At 40.8% G+C, this 16,868-nt stretch overlaps 2 protein-coding genes and 1 long non-coding RNA gene across 3 annotated transcripts; 1 reads left to right on the top strand and 2 right to left on the bottom strand.

The window, feature by feature from the left end:
* Positions 1–520: 520 nt before the first annotated feature.
* akap17a (A kinase (PRKA) anchor protein 17A) lies at positions 521–8,245 on the bottom strand. The gene is made up of 7 exons (XM_051403951.1): positions 8,104–8,245; positions 7,058–7,405; positions 6,627–6,845; positions 5,965–6,177; positions 3,935–4,083; positions 3,167–3,407; positions 521–2,955 (listed from the first exon to the last, which is right to left on the bottom strand). The coding sequence occupies exons 2-7, from the start codon at positions 7,382–7,384 to the stop codon at positions 2,041–2,043; spliced, it is 2,064 nt and encodes a 687-aa protein (XP_051259911.1). The 5' UTR covers positions 7,385–7,405; positions 8,104–8,245; the 3' UTR covers positions 521–2,040.
* Positions 7,695–13,193, top strand: LOC127365654 (uncharacterized). The gene is made up of 2 exons (XR_007885239.1): positions 7,695–7,842; positions 12,605–13,193. It is a non-coding gene; the product is annotated as an uncharacterized LOC127365654 (long non-coding RNA).
* Positions 11,003–16,863, bottom strand: sowahca (sosondowah ankyrin repeat domain family Ca). Its single transcript, XM_051403953.1, has 4 exons — positions 15,736–16,863; positions 14,838–15,226; positions 13,703–14,092; positions 11,003–13,057 (listed from the first exon to the last, which is right to left on the bottom strand). The coding sequence occupies exons 1-4, from the start codon at positions 16,088–16,090 to the stop codon at positions 12,593–12,595; spliced, it is 1,599 nt and encodes a 532-aa protein (XP_051259913.1). The 5' UTR covers positions 16,091–16,863; the 3' UTR covers positions 11,003–12,592.
* Between the last annotated feature and the right edge of the window lie 5 nt (positions 16,864–16,868).

The raw sequence follows: 16,868 nt of genomic DNA, 5'->3' as shown, positions 1-16,868 counted from the left end.
TGGGCATATTGTCACCTTGATCCTTCACACAAGGTTTTGAGGAATTATATAGAGATAAAAGTGGACATCACTTGCCCAGATCATGGCTCCATCTCATCTCCAAGGCTTTTTTTTTTTTTTTAAACTGACAATAAGCACTTTTACTTTGAAAAAGGATCAGTATGATGTAACAACATAACAAGAAAAATATAAGATATAGTTATGTTGACAATTAAAAGACAAAATGTTAAAGACAATTTGTTTCATGTTATTACCACGTTATTACCATATACAAACTCATCACGTTACAATAACTTTTCTTGTTAAAAGAATATACTCGTTATGACTTGAAACATTTCACACTATAACATAACTTATAACAATGTTGTCTCTTTGTAACTATATAAGTTATCATATTACAAAATAATGTTAAAAGAGGAATGATTTTTGACAGTGTTCAAGTAGAAACATTTATTTTAACACTACAATCTGTCGTAGTGACAAGATTGTAAGTGAGATCATCAATGAAAGAACACAATGCTTACAATACGTTTTTTATTTTAACCATGTAACACATGCTCTAATAGATCATGAGCATACAGTACACAGAGCAAAAGGGCTTTGCCATGACAAGTAAAAATGTTGATGTAGCAGTGTCAACATAACTATTTGACCCCCTCAAAGCTAAAATACAGCTAAGAGAACAGCCTGTACAGTAATAAGGCTAAAGAAATGTATACGGCACTACATATTGAAGATAAAAGCAGGAGTTAGATCCTAACATCCAATTTATAATTGGTACTGCGCTGGTTTGACTTGAATCCCAGATGTTGGTTTCCTAAACAATGACTAAACTTGCATTAATTTAAACTTTATAAGTAATTGGACAGGTCTCAAATCTATCACTTGCATGGGAACACACTTCTTTGCTGAGTCAGTTCAAATATGTCATAATGCCATCATCATTTTGACTTTAAACATCAAGTCTTCACAAAACTCACACATTCAACAAACCACTTCTTCAAAACACTAAGAAGTTCAAAGAAAATTAAAATGAATCAGTCCGTCAGATGAAACTATGCGATTCTGATTCTGCTGCTTGGATGAGCTCAACGACAACTCTGTTGTTCAGTTGTGTGTTTTTCTGAGCTGCTTATGAACAAAACAGCCAATACTGAAGAAGTATTCCAAGAAATATTTTAGGCACCTAACACATGACTAAGAAATCAGTCGGCCGTCCTAAACACAGAGGTATGTTTCTTACAGTCTGTGGAAATTTCACATTTGCAATGGAACAGCAGCCATTCATTTTAGTCCAGTTACTGTCGTCCACTTAAAAGTATTTCACTGTAGTCAGGCTACATGTGTGCATGAACAGGCTGGTGCAACATCAAAAAATAACAAACACAATTATGTTCTTGCCACTTTCTATAGTTCACTGTTATTCATGCACAAAGACGAGAATGAAGGTCATCAACAGGCTTTTGGGGTCACAGTAGGGTTAGACTGCTGTGTTAATATACAAATACAGTAGACCTGCGATATTAGCTTTTAATTGATCAGCCAGTCAATGTTTTCAACTTCCAATAATGTTTATCAATGACTATGTAATAGATCGCTCATTTTATCATTAATTGTATTTCCCCATTATGCTTATTCCTGTTATTTGAATTTTCAGAAAAGAGTTTGTGCACTTAAGTCTAAATGTTGGTGCCATGGCTTTCACAAATAATACATTTAGTGTTGTATGCCATGAAATTATTAAAATGTATGTTGTATAATTCAGCAAATGAACAGTTGTAAGTAGCTTGAATCCAACAGTTTAAAATCTGGGGGGATAAAAAAAAACAACTCCCTAGAATCAACTGCAACATCTCGCCACCTACACGTACAGGATACACTTAGATGTGTGATTTCAGTTGATTATGTGGAGCTGGTTTTACTTTATATTAGGTCTATGTTTATATTTTTCTTCTTTTGAAAATCACTGAACTTAAGGTGTGAGCCCAGATGGGAAGATAAATCAATCAATCAATAAATAAACTGATCAAATTGATGAGATTAATGTCGCCTGGAGTGGCTCCTGTCTCTGCTGTTGCTGTGCTTCCTGTATCTTCGATTGCAATGGCTGTTACTCCTCCTGTCTCTACTTTTGTTGCTGCTCCTGGAGCTGCCTCTGCTGTGTCCACGGTGACTATGCCTGCGGCTCCTCCCTCTGCTGTAACTCCTCCCACTGCTGCTCCGGCTCCTGTCCCGACTGGAGCTTGTGCTCCTACTGTTATGGCTGTGGCTGCGCCTCCTGCTGCCGTGGTGACTGCTGCTCCTCTTATGACGACTGGAGCTCCTCCTACGGTGGCTAGAGCTCCTTCTCCTCTTGCTGTAGCTGTTGGAGCGCCTCCTCCTCCCCTGGCTATAGGAGCTCCTCTCTCTGTGGGAGTGCTCCCCATCCTTGGCTCCTTCCCTGCTGTGCCTGCTCCTCACCACCTCGTCCTTCCTTCCCTCCCGGTCTTTCTTCCTGTCCTCCCCTCCCCTCCTCTCCTCTCCTGCTCTGTTCTTCCCCAAAACTTGGGAGTGCACACTAGATTTGGACACCTGCTTCTCTTTGCTCTCAACCGCCTTCACTCCGTTCACCCGGCCCAGGACCCTCAACATCACATCAGTGCCACCAGGATCAGAGGACTCCTCACTGGTTTCAGGGTCAGCCTGATCCTGCGTGCCTGAAGGTCTTGTGGCTTTACCGCTGCTCTTCTTCAACAGGTTGCAAAGGAGTTTCTCCCTTAACTCCTTCTCTCGGCGCTGGAGCTCCAATGCACGTTCCTTCTCCACCTCCACCCTCCGAAGCTCCTCCTCCTGCTTGCGTCGGCAGGCCTCCAGCTGCTGAAGACGAGCTAGTTCCTCCTTCTGCCGAGACTGCTCCTGCCTTTCCAGTTCCTCCCGTTCTGCCCTCTCTTTCTCCTGCTGCTGCTGCTTCAGGGCCTGGAGAGAAGGAGGAAATAATGATGGCAAAATACAAACTGACTTTAGACTATCTCGGCCAATATGAAACAACACCCTGTTTGCCTTTCAATGATCTAATTTTAGATATTTACCACAGTAATGGTATTAAAATCAAAAGTGAATACATAGTAAATGTATGTGTGTATACCCATTACGAGGTGTACTGTGTATCTTCGTGTACATGGCGTACCTTGGCTCTGGCCAGCAGCTCAGCAATGAGGCGTATCGATTCCAGGTTGCGCTGAGCCAGCAGCAGCCTCCTTTCCTCCATGGCAATCTTCATCTGCAGCTTCTTTTGCTCCTCTTCCTGCTGCCGCCTCACCCTCTTCAGGTTTCTCCTCTCCTCTCTCTCCCGCAACTTCTGCTCTCGCTTTCGTAGCCTCTCTTCCTTCCTTCTCTCCTTCTCCTCCTCTTCCTGCTCCTTCTGTTTCCTGAATGCAAGGTAGATTGTCCTCTGTGAATATCTGTTATTCCTGGGTCAATTGACTGTTTTTTTTTAGTACAGCGCTAATACAGTAGTACAGTAATAATAATAATAATTAACTAAATATAAATTATTACTTCTGATGACACCCACTCAATATTACACTGAAAATGAATTGTTCCTCATATTTAGTTGTTTAGATGAGAGAAAGGTAACTTTTTGGTTGTTGTATTTTTAGCTTTACAGTTGGATATGCTTGGTTCAGAAGAATGCAGAAAACCATAGAGTGTCCTTCTCAGAGGTTAATTATCATTCTGTATTCAACTTATAGTAAAACTCAATTTTTCAAAAAAGCATAAATGTATGAGCCATGGACAGGTGAAACATTCATATTTTTACCTATTTTCAACGATATTATTTTCAGCTCCTTTCTTTACTGTGCTGCCCTGATTCAGAGTTATATGAATAGTCTGGAGTCCAGCTCCTTGTACATTATAAACCCGTTTTCCATTTCTCTTTTGAAATCCATCATACCTCTCCTCCTCCTTTCGACGCTCCTCCTCTTCCTTCTCCCGTCGTTTCTGCTCCTCTCTCTGCCTCTCCAGCTCCTGTAACTTCAGCCTCTCCAGGGTTCTCCTCTTCAGGGCTGACTCACTCAGGTGCTTGCTGGTGTCAAAGGCCACCTGCGGAAAACACAGATAAACGGCTTATAAAAAGTGCTTTCATGGTATACATTAGGGATGTCACAAGAACAAATTCTTCGGTACCAAAGTTTTGAAAGCGTGACAGTACTTTTCTGCAGTACCGTAGCTACCGGGGTACCAGGGAACCTTCTGTAGAGTCTAGTGACATTAAGATAGACGCTCTCTGACGCAGATACAGTGGGTATTTTACCAACATGGTCCAAGTAAAGCAAGAGTGAACAGCAGCGACAGCTAATGTTACAGGGGAAGCATGTGGCAGGAAGGAGGTAAAAATTAGTCATCTGCTTCGTACGGTGTGCCCCTATAAATGCACAATCTGTAAATTCGGTTTATTAAATGTTATTGTGATTGCTTGCATTATTATAAAATGCTATTAAAGTATTTGTCTCAATAAAAAATGAAAATTATGGGTCTTAGATTAAGTTGTATTATTATGACCCTACCTGTCAAAATGATGGGCAATGAGAAAGACTAACACAACCTGTGTATAAGGGTCATCATTTTCAAAATACAAAATAAAACCCTTCGTATTCAGGCAAGAGCTGGTGGGGATTATAAAATGCCTTCTCTTTGTATAATTTAACAACAGAACAAGCTTACAATATCTTATTTTGTTCCTCATTTCTTTCTTCTTTTATATACACCTTCCTTTGCTTCTGCTACTTTAATTTAGATTTCACAGTAAAGCTTTATTCTGTGGATTAAGAGACCTGGCTCTCCCCTACCCTCATTACCTTGGAAATAATGATGACACAGCTTTAATTCTCATTCCACTAAAAGGTCTTAAAGCTGCTATGTGACTCTGAACAACAGAATCTAATTGCTAAAATCTGCCTATCTGCAGTTGAAATTCACTGGTGGCCTCACACACCAAACAGACACATGCAGATCTCTGATGTGCCCTCAGTGGTCAATCAGACCAAAAATAATAATGTGTACAAGAAATGCAAAGGTCTGCATTGGTGGAGGCGTGTGGCTGCAGGTACAGGGGAGAAACATAAATATAATTCAAGAAAGCCAGCTTGAGAAATAAATCCAAGACTTTGTGAGCTTATCAACTGTGAAAGTCAGGGACAATCCTTTTAGAGCTGTCTTCACAATCGTGATTTAAAGAACCAGTGTGTAGGATTCAGTGGCATCTAGCGATGAAACTTTTTGATTGAAACTCATGAAAGGCCCTATCTAGAGTCAGTGATTGGTTTGTCCGTTCTGGGTTACTGTAGAAACATGGTAGTTCAAGATGGCGACCCCTGTGGAAGAGGACTCGCTCCCTCTGTAGATATAAACAGCTGATTCCAAGGTAAGGAAAAGAGAAAATTGGTCTGATATTAGCTTGGTATTCTTATTATTTTTAGGTGATTACACATGATTGAAAACATACCTATAAATATTATACTCCATTTCTGTGAATAGATTCTCCTAAATGTTACAAACTGGACATTTAAAAATGAAAAATACATCGTTTATGTTGAGTAATCTCCCAGGTACTTGCATTTGCAAGTGTTTGATTGGCCAAAACACAAACTTGCAAGGACAGTATAGCGTTGCAACAAAGGTTGAGCCACGTTTAACTTTTTTTTGCAGGAGCCCTCTGTAGTGGCAAACAACGTAGGATTTGAATTTAAATGAAAGTTTTTCAGTAACCTAGCTACAAATATGACTCCACTCTTTTTTCTCCTGCACGGCACAGTGAATTGTGTGTATGTGTATGGCAAAGAAGAAAGAAACAAAAAGCGGGGTTCACTATTTGCCTTACATAAGGAAATATTTCAGAATTTCAGCCGAATAAATAATCACCCTTTACTAAGTTCTTGCCATAACCATTAACATGGACTTCACAACCATGGGAGTCTGCAGTACCTTGATGTTGCAGGCCACTGCCTTTCCATCGTCTCCTTTAAACATCAGCTTCATGCTGCGCAGAGTGTCCATTGCCTTGGTGAAGCCGCAGTACTCCTGGTACTGGACATAAGCCTCAAAGTTAAGATGACCCCCAAAACTGAATGTGTTGAAGTTCTTGTCCAGCATCTCCTCTCGGTATGGGTCCAGCATGGGGATGTCAACATTTCGTACCTACAGTGAAAAAGTGGGGGCACAAATATAATGTTATTTTGGGCTCAATTTCTTTATGTGAAAATATAACATAAGGGACTTTTGGTGTTTTCTCTTTATTTTTAGGCTGGGTGTGTGCGTAAGTGTTCTCAGATTGAGTGAAATTAAATATATTATCAACAATTGACCTACATTGCTCTACATAGCAGTGACTTTTCACCATCCTCATTATGTCACTTACAGTAAGAATCAGAGCTTAGTCCATTGTAATTAAAACATCTGTACAGATATACTGTACTTCCAGCCTTGTCTAATCTTAATAAACAAACAGGCCCAAATATTAAGAAGTTGTGTCTTAGAGCCTAGTGAGACCATACCTTATTCCAAACTAACAAATAAAATATATGAATCTTGTGTTCAGGTATATTTCCAGTTCAATAAAGAAAAGCTGAAACAGAAATATGTACCACCTTGCCAAATGTCTGGAAGACTGTAATGAGGACCTCTTCAGAGGGCCGGTCTGGGAACTGGCTGTCCTTCTGGCTGAACCAGCGGCAAGGAAGCCCCTCCAGGTGGATGGTGTCAGGCCTCTCTCCAGGCACAGTCTCATTCATGTCCTTGGCGTCGCGGAAGAAGGAGTCCCAGTCGTGACGTGTAGGGAAGTCTACCTTATTCTCAACAGCACGAACCTGAGGAAAGAGGTGCAACTAAATCAAATGCAGTCTAATACAACAGCCATGCAATAAATCACGTTTTTAAACAAGGTTTTAAACTGTTTTAGAGAGGTATTGATTCAACTTTTACGGAACTTTTGGAGGCTGTTTGTGACGCTGTTTAATTGTACTGCATTATACCGAGAGGTGTTTCTAATATTTATGGTCCACTACAATATCAGCCTTACCTTCAACACATCCGTAAATCCACTAAGCTTGATGCTCTTCCCATCCAGACGGCCCAGCAGGCTCTTGACCACCGTTTTGTTTTCCACCTCCCCTTCAAAGCGGATGAAATCCATGGTGCTCTTGGAGATTCGCAGGGCTGAAAATTGCTCTGGAGCTACCATGGCCTTTACTCTCTCCATTACCTCCCAGTTGGAGATGCTCTTGCCTGGCAGCTTGAGCTGGGGAAGAGCCACACTGATGGTCATTTTGGCAATGGGCTTGAGGTACAGGTTGTAGTCGGCGGAAAGGCACACTGCCTCTGTAGTATCATGGACAATGGTGGTCATTGTGGCAGACAGGAGGGGAAGCTGCAGGAAGGTTGGGACATTAACCACTGTTAGTATCTGTAAGCTGATTGTAGTGCTTTCACTTTAAAACATAATAAAAACAATCCAAAACTTTACTTCAACAGCCTAAAAATGTAAAGTTGTTGCATTGTTGATTGGCAAACAGATAAAAAAAACAACAATTAAAACTCCATCATTGCAACCTTTCATATATACAGACGTAAACTTCACACTTAACTAACGCCTGTTGTTTTAATTCATACAGATGTTAACATCCTGTCGTCGCCAGATGTGCTGAGTTACGGAGCACTTCAAGCTAACGTAGCTCGTAACGACAGCTAACACCTAACTAGCATTACCGGAACAACGTTACATTTACCGTATCGTTAGAGCCAACAACGCGATGTATGGATGCTGTCTCTATTAGCTAACGACTCGTTTCATTAAAAGGTGAAGATGTAAGTTGTTTTTTGTTTTTTTTTATATTAACCACATGAAACAAACCTGCTAACGAGCATTTAACGCTGCTAGCTACTGGTAGCTAACATGTAGCTACGGCTAGCGTTAGACCGTGTAGTTAGTGAGTTGGACAATACGCGGAGACTATTTTAGTAAATAACAACATTAGTGTTATTTATTAGTTAGTTAGCTGCAGGGTAGTTAACTCTGTCGTTAAACAAAGCGTCGTTAGTGAGTTACCATAGAGATTGTTTACCTACCTAACATCAGTTAGCCGCTCGGAGGGTGGAAACAAAAAACAATCAACAAATGTATCGTATTGATTTATGGAGAGCCATCGATACTGCATGGAAAGAAAAAGAAAAGCCCAAACTGCCTGCGACTTCCGCATGGAGTAAACTTTGACCTTATAAAAAGAAACAACGTGTAGCAGCAGCACTGTGAATTATACTGGCGTTATTTCAGAGCAGCGACCCCGTGTGGAAGAGCTGAGACATGGATGTTTTATTAATATCAACATGGTGTAAGAAAACAACAAAAGCTTATTATTAATAATGTGATGGCTATCTGATTAATCCAACTGGTTGTAAACAGTGGGGGGAAGTAGTTAGGTGCATTTACTTTATAAGTGTTGCATCAGGTCAGTTTGTACATCAGGTACATTTTATGCTATTTTATGTATTTTGGAGGAAAGTATTGTATTTTTTTTTTTTTTACTCCACTGCATTTATTTGAATGCTATTAGTTACTAAGTAAATGTAATACAACATATATACTATACAAATTGTAATACGTTATGATACTCTGCAGGACACAAAGTGTTAAATTTAGCCCCAGCATTACCAGCTGCACAAGCCTGGGGAGGAACAGATTACATGTAAATTATGTAGTTATGTAATCAGGATACAAAAAAGGTAACAGGAATCCTTTAGAGTTACAGAAAAAAAAAGATATTATCAGATTACAGTTACATTTAGTTCAAAAATTGGATTATTGAGCAGGATTACAATTTTAAAAAAACATCAGTTTTGCTTTAAAAATACACTGAGCAGAGGACATACTTTTTTGTTTCCATTTTCTTTTCAAAGGTAATATTGTTCTGTTGTCTTATAGAATACACCTGCATCAATATTTCTTATTGATATTTCTGTTCTCTTGTTTTTATTTGCATATTTGGTCTAGTGGTAATGTTACTTTATACTTGGATTAGGTTACTGACATTTCTTAACAGGTCATTAATAATTGTATTGGATTACATTTTTAAAGTAACCAAGTCCCAGTTTATACTTTTGTACTTTTACTCAAGTCACCATTTGAATTCAGTCTTTTATTTGTAACAGTATTTCTACACTGTAGTGTTGCTACTTTTACTACTTTAAGTAAAAGATCTGAATACTTCTTCCGCCACTGGTGTTAGAGTTACACAATCAGTTGAATTGAGATAACCTGTGTTTAGTCAAGGGGCAACAATTTCGATTTCAGTATAAATACATTTGTTTCAGCAAATAAACTGTTCTGTTTTGTATTTATAATTAATGTAGATCCTTTTGTAGAAATCTGTTTTCACTTTGACATTAATGAGTCTTGTCTGTCGATTAGCTACAAAAAGGTCCCAGTGAAGCTACTTTTATTCACTGTTGTAAAACATGAAATCCTCTGGAGGCGGGATACTCTTTATAGGCATTGTATGTCTTGAAACGACCAAACATCCTGTTGACAGTGCACATTTGTTACTTGCTTGATGGCTTTTTGGGACAGTGCATAGTAGTTACAAGCTTGATGGCTATTTCTGGCACTGTTAGTCTCAAGCTAGGCTTTGTACGGATGTCATCATCACTGTGGTAACTGTGGGGAGAGAGTGAGAGATGGGGATTGGACATGGATTAGTCCAACAGCGGAGGCCCCAGGCAAAAAAGTTGGCACAGTTTCCCTGAAAAGATGGCAAAGGAATTTACATAATAGGAATTACTCCCTTCACTTTGTATGTAGGTCAGTAGCTGCAGTCAGACAGCCTCTTTACTCCGTCCCGATCAGCAGTCATTTAACAGATAGGCTGCCTAAGGCAATGGACTCTGGAGTCTACTGGCCCAGGAAAAAGCTTGTCCCTTTAGTGACCTCTATAAATCTTGTTTGACTACTAGATGAAACAATAACAGAGATCAGAAAAACATCAGAAGAGCAGACTTTAACTCAAGAGCATCTATATTGTGAGTTTAATAGCCGTATACATGTGATCCTGCTTTTATGTAATTGATTTGTTCTGGTAAACATAAAGTGGAGGATCCAAACAGGGAGCCAGAAGAACATTGGTGCCACATGACTGTCAGAGCCTCAGATATCTGTTCAGTCCACAGTTCAGAGTTCATTAACTGGAAATGTACCATAACTTTTTACATTTTTGCCTCTTATCCTCAGTGATATGCTGGGGATAACAGGCTCAACTATATGCATAACAGAAAGAACTATTTGTCACTATTTGTCCTCTGTCCCCTTTTATAATATGTAATATACTGATGAAACCTAATGTGCAGTTTAAATTGTTGTGAATTTGTATAAAATTCTACGTTTTACATCCTAAACCAATAGACCAGTATAGACTTAAAGGTCGGTCCAGATTACTCAGAATTTCATTCATCTTCTGAGGACGTTTCATCTTTGTAACAATAGAAGCACACACTCACACACACACAACACACAACCACACACCCAACAACCCACACCCACACAACAGGTGCAGAATTAGGACTGGCTGTGAATATATTGGGTGCAGTGTTACACGGCCAGCTTGTGGACAGGAAGCTGTGGATATACTGTAAATGCTGGACCAAAGCTGGCAGAGGGGGTCATCCGATCATCAATTATTCAGCACCACCAGACAAGGACAATCACTTGGTGTCAGCAGAACTGGCAAACAAAATATCCTGCTTCATTTAAAGCTTTGGTCCTTTGTGGTTGAATTTGACTCTGTATACGTTATGACAACTTGCCATCATGTGTTGAATCCGTACTACTGATTCCATGTTCCTACATAGTCTGTATATTTGTTTGCTTGGATGGTTGTAGCTGCTAGTAGCATACTCTAACCGAGCACTGACTTTAGTTTTATGCAAGCTGTTATTGCTTTATTTCACATTCAAGGATGAGACATGAAGAGAAAGATGACGGTGGCTCAGTAACAGTGTATTCACATCATAACATCACAGTAAACAATGACTTACAGACATAAAAAATAACAGTGCACAGCATTTACATTTCCCCAAGGTAGGTTTGTACAATACATTTCTACATCAAGAGTCAACCATAGAAGTACATGAAGCCCTATGATTTGAGTACAAATGCTACAAAGTACTAAAGGAACATTCATGAAATTTAAGATGTGTCATTGATCCAATAGTCAGGTATAAGTAAGGTTCAGATATTTGGGAAAACAGTCAAAAAGTCAATGTGCTCCTCACATACAGCATATACTGGTCTAGACTCTTTACTATTCACATATGACATAATTAATGAACGAATGATTGTGTACATGCAAGGTTAGATCAATACAAGAGGCCAATATAGGGCAAGTATAAAATCTGGTCCAGACTGATATGGTGGATATGAATCAGTTCATTTGATTGCATTTTTACTGTAATACAAATCAGTGCTACTCTGTTTAACTAAAACAGTTAAACAGACACAGCAGTCTGCTATTAAGAGGTCCATGAAGAAATGTAACACTGAGTGAACCAGACTCGGAGGATTTGAGGTACATTATAGTCAGCAGAAAAACTCACATAAACAACATCGGTTCTCCATGTGCTTCCACCCTGTGAGACAGTCCTACTGTGTAACTGTGTGTCAGTCTTTATAAAGATACTCGATCTAACTAAAGCCATGACAGCCTGGAGCCCCCCGTGCCCCACCTAGCTGTTTTCTCCCATAATCACAAACTATCTTCAAAGTGACAAGTGCATACAGGACAACTGCACATGGTTGTTTTGACATACAAGAGTTCTGTGGTTATAACAGTTTGAATACTAAAATCTGATACTGAAAAATAAAAAGATTCATTCACATTAAAGAAATTTACACAAAAAAAACAACCAAAAAACGTGAGCACCATCCAGTCAAAGGAGGTTGAAATGTAGAAAATTAGTTCTATGAATATATTACTTTACTCTGCAAACAAAAACAAAGATTTAGGATAACTGTGTGGAATCAAACCTAAGTGTTATTTTCAAATCCCTCACCGCTGTGAGTCGAAACTAAAGTTCTCATACAATCCTGGTTGTTGCTTTTGCATTTGTGTAAACATTGTTCTAGTGTAAGGTATTAAAACTAAAAAACACCTGGTGTAATGTTTGCTATCTGCTCTGAAACAGAGAGCCTAAAAACATTGAAGAAAACAAAAGTAAAAAGCAATTCACAGAACAGATGTTCAGTTTTAACTCAGTGAATGTGTCAAATAAAATGCTACATGAACTGTGACCTATCCCCAGTGATCAACATAAGCCTAACAACTGCAATAGGAACAAAAATAAGTTAGATTTTTAGACAAACAAACATTTGTCATCTATTAATTTAGAATCCTATTATAATAAAACTTTTCAAATCAGCCTGACGTGATATATTAGGATGTATACTCTTAATTTGGTCATAAAAATGTCTGACCTGACAGCTTATAAAGGTGAGTAAACTGTATTTTGTAAATCAAAAGATGTCAATCTGGTTTATATCTCTACATCGTTGTTTCAGAGTTGTGTAACTTCATCCAAACAGGTTGGATAGTGGTCGGGTTCGGAGGGGGCTGCTGGGGAGCTCCTCTCCTCTCCCCACTTCCCCCGGGTCCCTGAAGGAGGCGCTGTGAATGATCTGGGCTCGGTGGCGTCCTCTGTGCAGCCGGGCGTTCAGCCGGCTCAGGGACGACTTCCTCTGGATTCCCCCCTTGGTCCTTCCAGTCGCGAACGCTTCCTCTGCTGCCTCGGCAGGCGGGTTCAGGAGCCTCAGCGGGTTCAGATTGCCCGTGAGGACTCTGGGAAACCGCCATCCGCGCCCTCCACCACTGCTGCTGTTAGTGTTTTCGCTGTCTGACTCAGCTCCCGGTGAGAGGACCACCCCCTCCTCCTGCAGGTCAGCGGCCAGTGGTGGGGACAGGTACTGGATGGCTCGCCTACCGCTGTAATCCCGCGCCTCAGGGTCTGCCTCCCAGTCTGACAGCAACACCCGAACCACCTGTCAATCACAGCACATTGAAAACACACTGTACAGGAAATCTGGTTACCTGTCATTTAGGCAGAATTTACTGGTGACTTATTGGATCAGGATTTCTCTTATTGTCTATTAAAACTCCATTTACATTTCTAGAAAATTGTTATGTCATGTGATCCCTTGCTAGTATCTCTTTTTTATTAAGTCCAAAAGGCACAAGTTTTGCTTTATAAATGTAAATGTTAAGAAAAGGTTTTAATATCTATTGTTTTCTAATGACAAGAGTAAAGCTTGCACATCTTGCTGTTGAATCCCCACGAGGCCTATCATTGGACAGACTTATAGATCTTCCCAAAAAATGCATCCCAAAACAGCCCATTCAGAGAGCCATTTCTTGGCAGATAATTATCATTGTCAATTAAAAGACACTCTCAAAGAATTGTATTTTGAATTAAATTAAAAGCGAATGAAAGAATATGTAGGTCATGACTATAATTGACAACACACAGGATCTTCTCAACAAAAACTGTTGATAAACAAAAAATCTTTTTCTAGATCATTAACTCTGTTTGGAAGAGGAACTTTAATGATTCTGTGTATGCAATGATCTGCTGCTTCACTGAGCAGGTGTGACACATGACAACACACTACCACGACCATGAAACCCACCTGCGTGTGTCCGTGCATAGCTGCCAGGTGTAGCGGTGTGTATCCAGCACTTGATCTCACATTTACATTCACAGGTATAGCGTTCTCCTTGGCAAAGACTAGCAGCTGGGAGAGAAGCTCAGCTTTGCCCTGCTTAGCCGCCCAGTGGAGGCACGTAAAGCCAGTCACAAAGTCTCTCTTGGCCACTAGGCAAGGCTCCACAGAGAGCAGGGGCTGCAGGCTTTCCCACAGGCCATCTGAGGCGCATAGCATCCACTCGTGCTCCAGTGGGTCCAGGGTCACTGAGGCGCAATCCTCATCAGTGGCTGAGGAGAGGAGCGATGTCGAATCTCCATCGCTCTTCACTGAGTCCCGGAGGCGTGAACCACGGTTGATCAGAGACCTCCGAACCTGCAAAGGGAAAAACGTTTACATAAGTGTTTTGTGTCACACACCATTTGATACAGCAGCTGTTTAGCTTTGTGCCGCTGTGGGATGCTTTATGGTGATATAAAGATAACAAGTTTTTGCCCTGCTAAGACAAAAGTAGGCCAGATATCAGGATAATAAACACCACCGTTCTACACAATAAAATATCAAATGGATAATTGTATAAAGACGTCTGTAATAGTAAACAGATCAATCTTGAAATTGTCAATTTAGTGGATTGTTGCATTATGCCGATGACCAAAAGGAGGTCATGGGTCAACGTGCTTCAGAGAAAAGGCAAGCTAGATTACATCACTGTTTCATATATCTCAATTACACAAGACAGATGCTGTGGAGTCACACTTCATGAATATTGCATTTCTGCTCACAACCCACATGGCGTCGTCCATCAGCTGCTACAAGTTACACAGCCACAAAGCCAGGGGAACCTGCTTAATTTCATCAATTGGCAACTATGTGTCATTCAAGGTTTTGGAGCACACCTAAAGGTGAAGCACTTGCTGTGACATCCCTGGTTTAGGTGTGGCCAAAAGTATGACATGGTTCAAAGTCTGAAACAATGAAAAGCAGTGCAGCAGCATTTTAATGGTATATCTGAATCAGTTATTTGTTACTACACTGTAGAAAGCTTTGTGGTGCTGCTACACAAATCAAATTATGACTAATCATAACTTTTTTTTCATGCCAGGGAAACACAGTATCCTACCTGAGGAGAACTGCTCATCATCAGCTCTATGAAGTTCCTGCGACTTCCCTTGGGTGTGTTGATATCTCCAATAGGGTCCAGCCCTTCCAAGGCGCTGTCCTCAGATAGGCAGCTGATCAGCATGGCCCGCTGGGACCCTTTGGATACCCTGCGTGCCCCTCTCACCTGCTGGCTGTGCAACCCCACAGGGTGAGCCTGGTCCAGATCTGGCACCCCGATCACCGGGGCCGACTCGCGCCTTCTCCTCTCCCTCAGCTTCACCTCCCCTCCTCCACTGGAGGTAGGAGCTGCTGTGTTGGTCTTATTATTCGGGGAGGGGTCTGCAGGTTGCCCATTGCCATTTGACTGTTTGTCATTGTCCAGACTGACAGCCAGTGAGCTGGATGCTCCTGTGGAAACATTGGACATGTTTGTTTTTTTGTTGTCATTGCCATCCAGCTCTGACATTGCATGATGGAGTTGTCTATGGCATAATCTTTACCTGACTGACTCCAAAACAACCTTTCCATTGTACTTCCCACAGGTATGCACAAGGTTAGTTTTCTGATCCTCTTTGTGTTATAAATATCCTGACTTATTATAGACTTTTTGTGATTTTTGGCAAGAAAGAGGTAAAGAAATCAGACCACAGATCAGTGGATTTTGACAATTTTAGCCAGTATAGTATATTGGCCTTCATAGACAATGGCCAAAAAATGATGTTTGTTGTGGCTATTCAGAGGACCAATGCGAGATAATACAATGTGAGCAAGTAAGTAAACAAGTAAACAATATGCATACATCATAGGTTAGATTAAAAAAAAAAGACATATTTACATATGTGTAAAATAATTAAACAGATTAATCACCACACACTCGCATATAATAATAAATCAAAACAAAAGTGCGCATCCCTCACCTGTTTGGTCTCCGTTGTCAGGGTTGCCGTTCACATAGTTGTTGTCGTCCACTGTCTCCTGGATATTACCGTTGCACTCCGCGTGATCGTGGCCGTCTGTGTCCGTACGCATCACCGACACCTCGCTGCCTTCAGCTTTCAAACACACAAATGTCACGCCGTTTTCCACCTTCACGAATCCCACGTTGTCCACGATGCGGGTCAGCATCTCACGCTCCACGCTTTCCTTAGACTGGTCATTCTTCCCCAAAACTGATAAGAAATGATCGATCAGCTCCATCTGTGGGACCCTCCCTCCTCTCTCCATCAGGAACTCATGCACGGCTTGCTCCGTGCACTGGGACGCCATCATCATCCCGAGGAGTGCCCCCCACCCCCCCACCCCCTCCAAAAAAACAACAAAACAGAGCGAGAAAGGTGGCTTGAATAAGTTACAGGAGAATAATTCAAAACGACTCCATGTTCACGCTGCTGTCATTCACTGAGGTCGGTGACAACGGATGACAGCATCTTCCTCACTGGTTTCCTCCTCTCCTCCACTGGGAGTGTCCAGCTCTGGCAGATAGGGGTCGCACGTCGCTGAAGCAACCGAGCAAAAAAAAGGCCCACCATGGCAAAAAGCCATGCTGCATTCAAGTGCTCCTCAGTAAACTCAGATTTCCAACTTACTAGTAAAAATCGACCGTGTAGTGAAAGCGATCTGGAGGAAACAATTTTATTTCAAGTGTCGACTGGGCTGTGGTAGCTGGAGGAAGAAGTGGCCTGTACTGGACGACTGACTGATTCATATCTAAAATAAAAATATTTAGCTAACACAGAATACAAAGTAATGATATTAACCAGCCTTGTTCAGTGCATCTCATTTACGCTAAAACCAACGTATTTTTCCAAATATTGGCAAAATTCTTGTTGTTTGTTGTGAGTTATTTGAGGTCAATTTAAAACTCATAAGAACCCAGGTATCAACATCATAATAGAGGCTATAAAGATGTTACGCTCAATCAGCTTTACATTTTTCTGACAGCCCGGAACATGTCATGGAAGCGACTGGGAAAATTAATTTGCGCTGTACCATTATACAAAGAAGGGGGGGGTGGGCTGTATTACTACAAAAAATAAACATTATTTGGCTA

This window comes from Dicentrarchus labrax, unplaced genomic scaffold (genome assembly GCF_905237075.1).
Source record: "Dicentrarchus labrax unplaced genomic scaffold, dlabrax2021, whole genome shotgun sequence".
Taxonomy (NCBI): Eukaryota; Metazoa; Chordata; class Actinopteri; family Moronidae; genus Dicentrarchus; species Dicentrarchus labrax.
Note: the sequence above shows the minus strand (reverse complement) of the source record. Positions and strands in the feature narration are given on the sequence as shown.